Genomic DNA, 13,286 nt, shown 5'->3' on the forward strand with positions numbered 1-13,286 from the left:
CCCCCTCCTCATTTTCACCTCAGCTACGCAACCTCTGGTGGAAAGCTATGGCCTGTTGAGGAGGGAGAATATCGTTTTTGAGTTAGTGAGTTTTCCAGTTTTGTTTGAGCTCCAAAGGCTTCTCCAAACAACTGGAAGGATGGCTGAATAATTGGCTGAAAGGGATTTAATCCCTTGAAAAACCTTTCTGGTAGGGAGTTGCTGGCAATACTGGTGGGGTTTTCATGATTTTATTTTCCAGAGGGCTTGCTACATAAACCAGTGAGCCAGGAGAAACAGAATAAAGTCTGTTCTGGAAGGAAAAATGAGACCTGGTGTGCCACGAGTCTAGTATTCTCATAGGAAGGCTCTAAAAACAAACTCAGCTTTCCTGCTATTGAATGATTATCTCTATAAAAGGAAACTTTACTTCTTCTAAAGAAGAGGTCGTCTAATTTGTGAGAAAATTCAGATGTTATTTGCTTCTTATGCTGCAAGGATGCTAATGAAATAATTCTCATGAAGTTCTGTTGGTGTTTTAGGGCTAAGCTTTTACAGACTGTTCCAAAGTTCAAAACAGGGATGTGGACGTAGTGATGATGGAAGAGGGGAAGACTTTTCCTCAATTTCTTTGTCTGAGGGATGGAATTCAGGCTCCCCCAATAACATATTCATGGTCTTTCTCTGGTCAGTCAGTGATGTTCATAACACAAGCAAGCCTGTCATCAGGACCAATCTGTGATGGCTAAGACATCAGGTGCTCTTCCAAAAGAGCCATAATTCACCCTTCATTTTCCAAGTTTTCTTTTTCTTGCTGTTATTACTGCTCTTTTATCATGACTAATAAGTCTGAGGTGGCTTCAGGTAGCCAATCCTAAACCCTTAGTCAATCTGGGGCCTCCAACGGGAAGCCAGATTGAAGTTCTGATAGATGGGTTTGAGTGGCTGTGAACTGGTGTTTCTGTAGCATCCAGACTGATTTGCACTGAAAGGGAGCTTCCATATCAGGGCACAAGGATGATCAATATGTCTCCTGTTTACATTTGGGGGAAAAAGTTGTGGGAATCGTGCTTAAAGGATCTCAACTTTGAAATTAAAAGTATAAGGTCCTAACAGACATCCTCCTTCTCTTTAGAAACACAAGGATCCATTTTCAAGTAATTTCAAAAGAATTATGTTGCTTTCCCCACCCCTTCCCACGTACGCTTATTATAATATATCCAGTCCATCTGCTAGCTTTATGTCTTTAGGAAAGTTGCTTAACCTCTCTCTGTAAAATGGTGCTAATATTAGTACTAACATTCAGGGTTATTGTGAGGATTAAATGAGGTAATTCATGTAATGACTAGTTCTATTTCTAGCACATTTTCAACCCTCAACTAGTTCAAATATGAACTATTATCACTGTCATAGTTTTTGTTGTTGTTTTGTAATTATATAATCTTCAAGATTCTGAGCTGGGGGCTGTTGCTCTTTCCTTGACTTGAACATCTTGGTCTTTTCCTAGGAGGAAACTTGACTCTTGTCCTAGTCCATCCTGACCCCTCCCTGGCTCCAATCCCCACCCCTTACCGTCCTCCACCCTTCCTACATTCCTGCACAGTTGGTCTTATTTATTTTTCAGCCAACTAAGGGTGTTGTTAAATCTTTTATTTTTCTGCTGCCCGATTTGGTTCTAAGCACTCCACTCCCTACGCTGCTCATAACAAGAATGCCTGGGAACGCTCAGCCAGCCATATCCCTCCCCTGTCGGAACACCCAGTTCTTAATGCTCCTGGAGAGGCAACATTTCTGAGGCCATTCCCCACTGCCGTAAGCCCCCCTCCCCCATGAAGCCAGTGGTCTGGTAGTAATGAACCTCCAATGGCCCGGAGAAAACTGGGGCAAGGTGTTTGTCTGGGGAAATGTTGCATGTTGCCTTGACTGTGCTTTCTTCTACAAAGCTTAAAAAGAGATATTATATTATTTTATTTTTATTTTTATTTTTGAGATGGAGTCTCACTCGGTTGCTCAGGCTGGGAGTTCAGTGGCACAATCTTGGCTCACTGCAACCTCCACCTCCTGGGTTCAAGTGATTCTCCTGCCTCAGCCTCCCAAGTAGCTGGGACTACAGGCACATGCCACCATGCCTGGCTAATTTGTATATTTTTAGTAGAGACGGGGTTTTACCATATTAACTAGACTGGTCTTGAACTCCTGACCTCAAGTGATATGCCTGCCTCGGACTCCCAAAGTGCTGGGATTACAGGCATGAGCCACTGTGCCCGGCCAAAAAGAAATATTCAAAAGCTCCCTCTGACTGTGTGTGCTGAAGGCTGAGCGCTGATGCCATTGCTTAATTAATGTTGCTCATGATCTCCATTTGGGCGATTTGTTTAGCTCCTTGTGGCTCTTTTTGGACTTAGCTTATCATGTGACATTGACAAATTAATGAGAAGTGAGCATGTGATGATGCTTGGATTAGGACAGAAATCACATCTAGGACATCTCAGGCCCTTTCCACCTGGGACCTGAGACCACAAATCTCTTGGCAGGAGACGAGTGGGTCTACACAGCTCGCTTTTGAGGTAGGTGTGGCTAGCCTCATTTATGAGATGGGAAAACTGTGATCTGGGAACCAGGGGTTTTCAAATTATGCTCTTTGCCCAGGGCTGGATGTAGGATGTCTGGAGGAGAGGCTAGACTGAGATCTGGATACACTGAGCCTCCACTTTAGGAGGTAACCTAGAGACTACACCTACTCCCTAAACCGTATTGACTTTTGGAAGTCAACCATTTGGAAGAGTGTGGTTTTGGTTTCGATCGTATCCCAGCAGTCTTTTCTCTGCCCTTGTTAATCTGATTCATGATCTGAACCTGGGCTGGCTGGAGGCTGGCCATGTCACTTTGCAGACCTTGGACACCCCTGAGTGCCCTCACAGAACCAGCCAATGGAAAAGTACAATGTCTTCTGGCTTCTCAGCCTTGCCAGCTCCCTCTGACCTATTTGATACCCCCTTTTATATTGAGGGAGTGGAAATGTAGCATCCAAACTGAAAACGCGGGTTTTTCTTTGGTTTTTATAGGAAAAACAAATTGGCATGAACACTCAGTCAAACCAGCCCAGGCTGTTTGGGCAGATGCCTTTCTTTGCTCTTTTCTGTTTATTTTCCTACAAATCAATGCTTAACTGCGTTGTTATCGGAGCAGAGCAACAGGTGCAAAAAAATAACTCTGCTGCCAACTCAAATGAAAAGGTAGGGCTTATACCCTCTGGGAGGTATTCAGAAGATAACAGAAGCCCCTGCCAGCAACTGAATTAACAGCTCTGTTTATGGTGGGTTTTATATTAACAACCTGCTCCTGACCCTCCTGCACATAAACACACCATTGTCTCGGAAAGAGACATTCAGCCATCCAGACAACCCACTGCTTTATTCTGCCCTGAGTGGAGATTGGTTTTGGCTCAGGCTGCTTTGTGAAACTCAGAAGCATTATCCTCTCTGCCAACTCCACATCCTAGTCAGAGTTTTCTGTGAAGGCAAGGGCATGGGGTTGCTGGAGAGAAGAGGATTGGTCCCGCTTTTAAGCCTAGTTGAAATTCTTTTCAAGGTTGGTCATTCTCAAATGCCAGAGAGGGTTGCCCGGCTCTCTCTGCTCTTGCCCCATTCCATTAACAACAGGAGGTGGGGAATGAGCTCAGATGACTTTGGAAGGAGCCACTATTGTTTTGGAAGCCCTGTCCTTGTGAATAGTCCATCAGGGTAGGGCAGCGTCTATGTTTTGTTAACTATTGTATCCCCAGCACCTAGCAAAGCGCTTGGCATCTAGTAGACACTTGGTAAATATGTATGAATTACAGAGGGTCTGAGACAATATTGTAATGGCTGGATAAGCATTTCTTGGTAATAGTTTCTTTCTGCTGAAGGCTGAGAGACTAATTGTCTTCAGTATGAGGGCTTAAGTCCACGGTAATTAAGTAACATTTTGAAGGACTGAGATGGGGGTGGGATGGGGTAAGGGGTGGCTTGGCCAGCCTTGAGATCCTGCTGATGGAAGTAACCATCAGAGAGATCCTCTGCAAGCGCTATATTCTGGGGCCAGATTTGTCTGTTCGGCCTTCAGAACTCATACTTTTGAGTATCCAGTCACTGTTGAATTTGACCATTTGGTATTAATAGAACTAAGCAATTACCTGTTTTATTTCAAGTTGGCAAATAATATAATAGTAGGTTATCTGCAGATGGATTAGAGGTTGAATTCTCTACATCGAATCTTTTGTCTCTAACTTTATAAGGACTTGCTTGCATTTATGGACATTTCTATCAAGGCTGGTATCTCCTGGAGTTAGTCATCTTGTGGTGGGAAAGGGAAGGGAGGCAAGTGGGTGAGTCTATATAGACCAGAAAATCTCAATGGTGAGAGTTCAAGACTTCGTTAAGGGAGGTTCTCAGAAATACAGATTTTAGTTTAGAGATCTGGGGTTTCAGTAGCCAAACATTGTTGAATCTAACAATATGGGGGTACTGAGCATTAGGACCTATTTTATTTCAAGTTGGCAAATAATGTAGTGATACGTTGTCCACAGAGGCCCAGAGAAAACAAGCAAAACCAGGAGGATGTAAATGTTTGGAAGAAGAGGAGAGTCAAAGCTTCTTTTGAGGCCTCAAAAGCCTCTGTGACCTTTTACAATCCGAAGCTTGCCCTATTCTTACTTTATCATATTTGAACGGGTTTGATAAAGGCTCTGGGGGTCATCTTAGGCAAGCTTGTCTTTTGATCAACTTGGGTGCCTGCCACTGTCAGTATGTGCCGCCTAGCCTGGGTCTGACACCAAGACTGATAAAGATCAGCATACTATGTATATTTCCAAATGGCTTACAGTCAATAAAGTGTACCTATAATGGATCCAGACTTGGCCTCCCAGTGCTGCATTATTGGTCATGAAAACCCTTGAAACCCCAGCAATAATACTTCAGATGTTGCCCCTGGGAACGTGAAAGATGTCTGTTTCAAAACACATTATAAGGCTATGAAATTATCTGTGATGTAATCCCAAGAGAATCAAATACATTCCCCAAGCTTGATTCACAATTCAATTCATTTGTAAAAACACAAATCATTGTATGTATTATATTCAGTTGCCTTTCACATGTACATGAATTTTTTTTTCTCTTATTTGGGAGTAGTCCTTTGAAACGACAGTCATATTGAAACAGGAAGTCAGTAAACTGTTGCAACATCCTTAGGGCAAATGCTGTGAATTCACCTGCTGGTAACTTTGATTAAGGACTGAGAATGGTGTGGGTATCGCTGTCATCACAAAAGTAATTATTTAAAAGGACTAATTGCTTCTTTGGCTTCAGGAGTAAAAATGCCCACATGGTAGCCAGTTCTGCAGCAGTTTGGGGATAATGTGGTTGGATGAATAAGGGAGCTAGGAAGAAGGCTGATGGTGGCCTTGACTCTCAATCCCCTGGGGCTGGGGACAGGGAATGCAGGTGCAAGCCCTGGTTAAGATCTGCTCTGTGGCCCTGGTGGTTCCCAGTGTACCTTCACCCTTGCAGCAGGAGCAAACCATGCTCTCTGGCCCGAGGTCTGATTCAGGTAAAGCATAAACAATTATGGACCAGTCGATTTCCCAAATACAAAATTAAAATAACTTTATTGAGTCATAGGGGAATAATTTACATTATATATGCATGTATGTATGTATGCATGCATATGAATATGTATACATATATTTGTATATAAGCTTGATACAGGTGTAAGGCAGCAGACGGCACACGGAGAATGCTGTGACCATGTCTAGAATGGGAGTCAAAGTGAGAATGAGTCTTCTCTGGCAAAGCACCCTCTTCTCAGCAGAGAGTGGCCAAGTTCCCAGGTTTTATTGCAAGACGGTCTGAGTTTGAATTCTTTTCCAGTTCCAATTCTTGCTAAACTGTGTGACCTTGAACAAGTCACCTAACTCCTCTGTGCCTCAGAGAGGCCATCTGTTAAATGACGTAATGCCTCCTAGAGTTGTTGTGAGCATTGATTGAGATAATATGTTTAAACCAGCAGTGCACAGCTGGCACATTTTAAGTATTCAGTAAGTCCTAATTACTATAATGTAGTTATTATTATTATTTTTAAAGTGTTTAATCCTGAGTCTCAGTAGCCCCATCACTGAGCAAAAGAAAGACCTCCCTCCAGCTGAGCAGGCCCAAGCTGGCCTGCGTTGGTCTCTTCTGGGAGGTTCGCTCTGTATATTTAAGAAGGGAGGCCAGTGGAGCAGTCCTTGGGCTTGTTAGGAATCCTGAGGCTGAGCAGAGCCTCCTGGGTCTTGGGATGTGTGGTTTCAGTTCCCTGCCAGTGGCCCAGGGGTTCTTCTTGCTTTTCTGTCCCTATCAGCCCCAGCCCCAGCCCCAATCCGAAACCTTATTGTTTTTTTTTTTTTTTTGAGATGGAGTTTCACTCTTGTTGCCCAGGCTGGAGTACAATGGCGTGATCTCGGCTCACCGCAGCCTCTACCTCCCGGGTTCAAGTGATTCTCCTGCCTCAGCCTCCCAAGTAGCAAACCTTATTCTCTGCAGCATTTGAGCATTCTCTGTGCTAAGGGACTCGGAGGAAAGAGGAACCTTCAGCCGTTCTCTACCAGGAGCTCGCGTTTTAGATATGCTGCTCTTCCTGTTCTTTTTTTTTTTTGCACCCGCAAGCCAGCTATGGTATGTGGGAGTGCAAAGCCTTTGACAACACAGAGCTTAGGAGCACATGCCTTACCACTTCTCTTGGCAGCTTTGGCAGTGTGTCTAGTGAGAGGAAGGGGGACAGGAGGGATGGCTTTCGTCCTTTGGGTAAGAACTGTGCCCAGCCAGAGGGGAACATCATGGCTTCTGCAGGCAGGGTCCAAGCCCTGCTGTTTATAGCTCAGCCATAATGGTGCGTCTACACAGCAGCTCTCAGAATAGGGAGTGGGGAGGCATGAGATCTAGTCCTAGGCTGCACTGTGCCAATCAGCCAGAACTGGAGAAGACTGTACAGATAAGAGAGCTTTGAAGCCTTGCTTGAAATGAACTTGGCTCTCAATTTCCTCTTTGAGAGTTCAATAAAATAAAAACTACAAGTATGATTATGAATATTATTATAAAAACCAGCAAACATTTATCAAATATTTACTATGTGTCATGCTTTTCCAAGCATTTCACAGGTATCATTTCATTGTTGTCTTTCAACAATCCTTTTCATATTATCTCTACTTTATAGATGAGGAAACTGAGGTCCTGAGAAGTTAAATAACTTGTCCAAGCTTGCCCCATTAGGAAATTGGCAAAGCCAGGATTTGAACTGTGGCCATGTAACTCCAGAGCCTGGGGCTCCCAACCACGATCCTACTTCTGAGGAGTCTGCCCCTACCACAAGGATGCCCCCAGTGCCAGCGAACACAGTTTAGACAGAGACTCATGGGCAGACCTTCTAATAAGCATAGACGTTGACTAGACACTTGCTACATATGAGACATTATGCTGGGGACTTCACAAACAATCTCATTTAATCCTCATATCAGCTCCACCTTCCAAAGTGGGATTTTGTTATGTGGGGAGACTGAGGTGGTAGAGAGGATAGAAATTCTCCAAGGTCAGCATAGCCCACCAAGCCACAGTACCAAGATTTCAACCCTGGCCGTTTGAATAATGAGCCCTTATTTTCTTAAGAGCTTCCCTCAAGACATGCGGCACCACGGCCAGGCTCCGTGACTCACGCCTGTAATCCCAGCACTTTGGGAGGCCAAGGCGGGTGGACCACCTGAAGTCAGGAGTTCGAGACCAGCCTCAACATGGAGAAACCCCGTCTCTACTAAAAATACAAAATTAGCCGGGCGTGGTGGTGCATGCCTGTAATCCCAGCTACTCGGGAGGCTGAGGTGGGAGAATTGCTTGAACCTGGGAGGTGGAGGTTGCGGTGAGCCGAGATCACGCCATTGCACTCCATTCTGGGCAACAAGAGTGAAACTCCATCTCAAAAAAAAAAAAAAAGAAAAAAAGACATGTGGCACCACTAGGCTGCTTTTCAAGCTCCTCACAGTCTTGAATGTGTCCTCTCAACTCAGCTTTTACTGGGATTCAGTCTCTGTGGCTAGGCTTTACCTTCTGCTATGCCCATATTTGCCACCGACCAGCAGCCAAAAGGGGAGACTCTTAAACTTTACGGTTAGACCAAATGCTCTGTTTCCCCTGCTCCCCTTCATTGGTCCAGGCTGTGCATGGTGGTCAGGGTGGTGCTTTTCTGGAAGCAAGCCCTTGACAAAGCAAGCCTGGAGAAGCAGGCACATGGGGCTGGGATGTGTCTCTGTGTGGCTGGCACAGAAGCAGTCCAAGTCCTTGGCAACTCAGGGCACTGCGGGAGTTTGTGTGTACCTGAAACTGCCCTTAAAAGAAGTGAGATGCGGAGGCTGGCCTATCTCCCACCATGTCTCAGGCTGTGGTTGTTTAGCACAGAACACCGCTTTCTTGCTGCAAAAAGAATTTCAGATTGGCCAAGCCCCGGTGGCCCATAATTTTAAGGGAGCTGATGGCACATTGTAGGGGACTTGCTGCCTAAGGTTAAATAGGTCCTGGCAAGAAGCCTGGCATGATGTACTTGCCAGTTCTTCAGTCTATTGGGTAGCACACAGGGCTCCTTCTCTTCAGATAAAGAGTACAATTCTGCCCCACAACTGTGAGTCTTACAAACTTCTGCACAAAGAGGTGAAGTTTGGGACAAATGTCAACCTCTGGACAATCAGTAGTGTCTCAAAATCAAAAACAGTTCCCTCCAATTGTTCCTACCTATGAAAAAGGATAGGGGAATATATATGAAAAAAATCTCAGGATAATCTACATTTCATTTCACTCCTTTTTTTTTTTTCTTTTTGAGACAGAATCTCGCTCTGTTGCCCAGGCTGGAGCGCAGTGGCTCGAGTTTGGCTTGCTGCAACCTCTGCCTCCTGGGTTCAAGCGATTCTCCTGCCTCAGCCTCCCGAGTAGCTGGGATTACAGGCATGCACCACCACACCCAGCTAATTTTTGTATTTTTAGTAGAGACGGGGTTTCACCATGTTGGCCAGGCTGGTCTCGAACTCCTGACCTCAAGTGATCCACCCACCTCGGCCTCCCAAAGTGCTGAGATTACAGGCGTGAACCACCACACCTGGTCACACTTCACTCTTTGAGTTTGAAATAAGAGGTATAGTTTTTCTTTGTGTGTGTGCAGTTTTTAATAGCTCAGGTAATAATTTATGCTATGTCCCCAGAATACATACCACCTGGGAACAGACAAAGGTGGCTCTGATGCCCAGTGTATTCTCTTAAACCTTCACAGATCAGGCAATTACTCTATAGGTACCAGGCACTCTGCTGTGGGCTTTGAGGTGCCTTGTCTCATTTAACCCTCCAGCAAGCCTATGCCTATTCTCCAGGAGAGGAAATGGCACCCAGGAAGGCTAAGGGACAGCCTAAGTTTGTCATGTCAGTAAGAGCAAAGCCTGAGCTGCCTGCCTCCACAAGCTTTTAACCAGTATTCTCCACTGGGGGTGGTTTTTGCCTCGGGGACATGGTGTGTGTGGAGGGGGTGCTGCTGGCATCTAGAGGGTAGGGGCCAGGGGTGCTGCTAAACATCCTAGAATCCACAGGCCAGCCCCCACAGAAAGGATTGTCCACATTTCAGTGGTGGAGAGGTTGAGAAACTCTGCTTTTAACCACTACCTAGGGTGGCTGAGGATTCCTCCTCTGCCTCCCAATCCGAGGTTCCTGCCTCCAGCAGAAGATGGGGAGAAGTAACTTCTTTTCCCAGCTTCCTTTTGACTCCCAGGGTGGAGTCATTCTCACTTAGGCTCTGAACTGGGGATTCAGTCCTGGAAGAAATAAAATGTGTTAGAGGAACACCTTGAGAATTAATGTTTAAAGAAGGGAAAGGAAACTGATTTCGACGGGGGACATGTTTGCCAGGGGCTAGACAAGACACCTGTAGACCCATTATAATTATTTATCTTTCAAAACAGCCCTTAGGCTTAGGAGAAACAAATACTCCCCCGCACCCCCCTCCAGCTCTCCCATTTCTAAACCAGTGTGAGAAATGGAGGCTCAGAAAGGTTAATGTGCTCAAGGTCACATGGCTGAAAGATGGGACCTAGAGTCTAACCCAGGAATCTCAGATTCCGAAGTCTCTACTTCCACAAATTTGATGGCATTTTTTTTCTTTTAAGGAAAATAATGAAAGCTATGCTGAAGGTAAAGTAGGGAGCTGAAATTAGAGCATTCAATAATTCCCCCTACTTTCTAATTAAAAGGATTGCTTTTTATACCCCAGAAAGCAATTACTATATACCACAGAAAGTCTACATTAGCATATGGGGGTGTGGGTGAGTTCGTTATAATAAGGTTTTTTGACAATTCTCAAGTCACATTTGTTATCCATGATCTCATTCCATCTCAACAGTCCTGTGAGGCTGTTGGGACAAGTGTCTTCACTCTACACCTGAAAAACTGTGCCTCGGAGGAGGGTAGGACCCGGCCAAAGGCCTTCTGCTACACTAGCCCTGGGCCTCATGTGCCCACCCTGAGGGCATCTTTCCCTGCAGCTCCCTGCCCAGTCAGAAGTGCTGACCTTTGCTTACAAGCCCAGGTGAGCTCAAGCGAACTCTGACTCACTAAGGGTTAAGCCACACGAACTCTTTTACGAGTGGAAACCACTTAATGTGCCCTGTACAAAAGGGCCCCTCACCATGCTGGCTGCTTTCCCTTGGAAAGGGAGTGCCGGCACGGAGCAAGGCTATGCACAGGCCATCTTTTTGCGGGAGGATGGTGGTGGGGCAGCTGCCACCCTGTAGTCTTAAAGGCATCTCTGGGGGTTGGGAGAAGTTCTGGAAGCTTCCAGAAGGTCATGGTGGAAAACGACGTCGGCCCTGAGGAGAGGGGCTTGTGGGCGTTTGGCCACAGGTGGAGAACTGGCCTATATTGTTCTGCAACATTTATTAAATTCTTTTTTTTTTTTTCACTACTTGCCAAGGTCTCTATGTGCATGACCTCATTCGATTCTTACAGCCCTTTGAGTTTGGTATTGTTCCCATTTTTCAGGTACAGAAAGTGAGGAACAGAATGTTTTTGGCTAGACAGACTTGGCACTGGCTCAGGGTCACCCACAGTAAGCAGGGGAACTGGAATCTGAGCCTGCATCTCTCCAGCTCCAAAGCCTGGGTGCACAGCCTGCATGCCACCCTGCTTTCTGTTTGTCAGGAAGCATAGCTGGCCCAGGCAGGTGCTGCCACTGAAATGACCACTTTGAAACAACCCTGCAGGCAAATCCTTGTGAAAGAATTTGAGAGAAGCCTTTCCCTGCCTGTCCTCCCTAAGCCTGGAAGGCCAATCCCTCCATGCAAATGGGCTGGGCTCTGAGCTTCAGCCCTTTCAGGGTTAAACAGTAACCTTTCCACTGCTTGTGGTTGAGCAAATGCTAGCAAGGAACAAGCCCAGCCTTGAGCAAACAAGACACTGGGCCCTGGGCCCCCCTCCTTCCCCCAGCCACCCGGTCTGGGGACTTAGAGATTTTCTTTCGCCTTGAAGTTCCCAATCTGATTTCTTAGCTTTAGGGCAATTGCTCTACAAAGCTGGATGGGAAAATACCCAGTTATTATGAAAAAGGAAAGAAGGTTTGACTTGATGTTGTTTTCTTTCTCTGAGGGTGAGAGTCAAAGAGGTTTTCAGAAAGGGAACCTATGATCAGTATAGTCACCATCTTTAAATTTTCAAGAGGGGAAACTGAGGCCCAGCATCATTTCTGGTTCAGGCTATCCACAGAGCTAGTGACACTCCTCATCATAACACCTGACGTGTATTCGTGCCCTGCTTTGTGCCAGGTGCTCGGGGTACAGAAACTCATTTAATCTCCAGCCAATGTACAGACGAGGTATGATTAGCTGCATTTTGCATATGAGAAAACTGGGGTTCAGAGAGGTTAGGTAACTTGTCTGGGTGAGTACTAACCTTAGCTAGTAAGTAGGAAGGCTTGGAATCGACCCCAGCTCTTCTGGCTTCAAAGCTCCTACACATGGTGCCAGGACATAGAATCCAGTTCTCCTATCTTCCCACCCAGTGGCTCTTTGCTGTTATAATGTCCATCATCCCTACTCTGTCTTTCCTTCTCCACCTTCTACTTAGGCTGGATTCAGTCCTAATTATTTGCCAAGCAACAGTGATGATGATGCTAATAATCATCATACATGTTTGTGTGTAGCCTAGTTCAACCTTTAATTACTGCTCTCTCCCCAGCACCTAGAATAGTGCCCAGCCCATTATTGGGCTGATAAATATTTGTTGAATAAATGAATACATGAATATATTCGTATGCCTTTTGCAGACCCCTCTTCTCCCCCAACAGGCCCTACACAGAACAAGAGGAACAGTAGCTAAATTAGGGGAAGGAATGCCAAGGGCTGAAAATCCTCTGGGTTGGCAATTTTAATCCTGTGGACATTGGTAATACCCAAGGATGCAAAATTTCCCCAAAATAAGCAGAAAATTTTCCATGAATTGCTGCTATAAAGCTGAATTCCTCTCCCCACCCCAACATTTTATAAAGAGTAAGTGACTTTTACAGCCTCTGGGTATTGCCCAATAGCAATCTGGAAACAGGCTGCTCTTCGTTTAAATGACTGAACACACTGTTGGGGCTCTGGTCTGAAAGGTGGAGGGTGCCCCACTTGGGAGTAGGGACATTATAAATACTGGAAAATTGAAGACAATATTTCTGCAGTGTAAAATATTTGCATTGTTATAAAATAAACCCAAACAGGCCCACGGAAGAAATCTCTTCTCCCAAGTCCTTTACTGAGCAAAATGACCCCACAGACTGAGGAAGACACTTTTACTGAAGTCAGCTTGGAAACCCACTAAATTCTCCAGGTCTCTAACAGGAGAAAAAAAAACTAGTTATAATTTTTACCAGAAAGGAAATTTTTTTCTTTACCAGAAATGGGCAGTGTCTGTCAGAGAAACCAACTGATTCCTGATATTATCACAAAGCCAGATACTTGAAGCGCTCTATTAAAATATGACTGAGGCCCTCTGACGACCAGCCCAGCCTGTGGCAGATACCCGCACTAAGGAAACTTGTTACTGGGTGTGCAGGTGCGATTGCAGTCCGAGCTCCCACACAGGTGCTGGGGCTGTGCTGCCACCAGCTTGGATTTTCATTGACTGAAATTGCACTTTAAATACTTTAAATAAAATCTCTTTGGCATTTTCACTTTTGTTAAAAAAAAAAAAAAAAAAAAGACAAAAAACCACTTGGATGCCAGCCAGCCTCGCCCT

The 13,286-nt window shown here is 45.3% G+C and overlaps 1 protein-coding gene across 6 annotated transcripts in view; it reads left to right on the plus strand.

Moving 5' to 3' along the window:
* Nucleotides 1–13,286, plus strand: part of EHF (ETS homologous factor) — a 42,185-nt gene that overhangs the window by 7,942 nt on the left and 20,957 nt on the right. The window contains exon 1 of one of the 6 annotated variants that reach the window (XM_003254405.3): nucleotides 3,388–3,570. The exons of 4 other annotated variants lie outside the window; for them this stretch is intronic. In XM_003254405.3, the coding sequence (XP_003254453.1) occupies nucleotides 3,508–3,570 (63 nt within the window). In that variant the 5' untranslated portion in view covers nucleotides 3,388–3,507. Of the gene's footprint in view, nucleotides 1–3,387; nucleotides 3,571–11,568; nucleotides 11,584–13,286 lie in introns of those variants that run through there. One more of the 6 variants, XM_004090700.2, reaches the window with a different exon arrangement.

Source organism: Nomascus leucogenys, chromosome 15 (genome assembly GCF_006542625.1).
Source record: "Nomascus leucogenys isolate Asia chromosome 15, Asia_NLE_v1, whole genome shotgun sequence".
NCBI lineage: Eukaryota > Metazoa > Chordata > Mammalia > Primates > Hylobatidae > Nomascus > Nomascus leucogenys.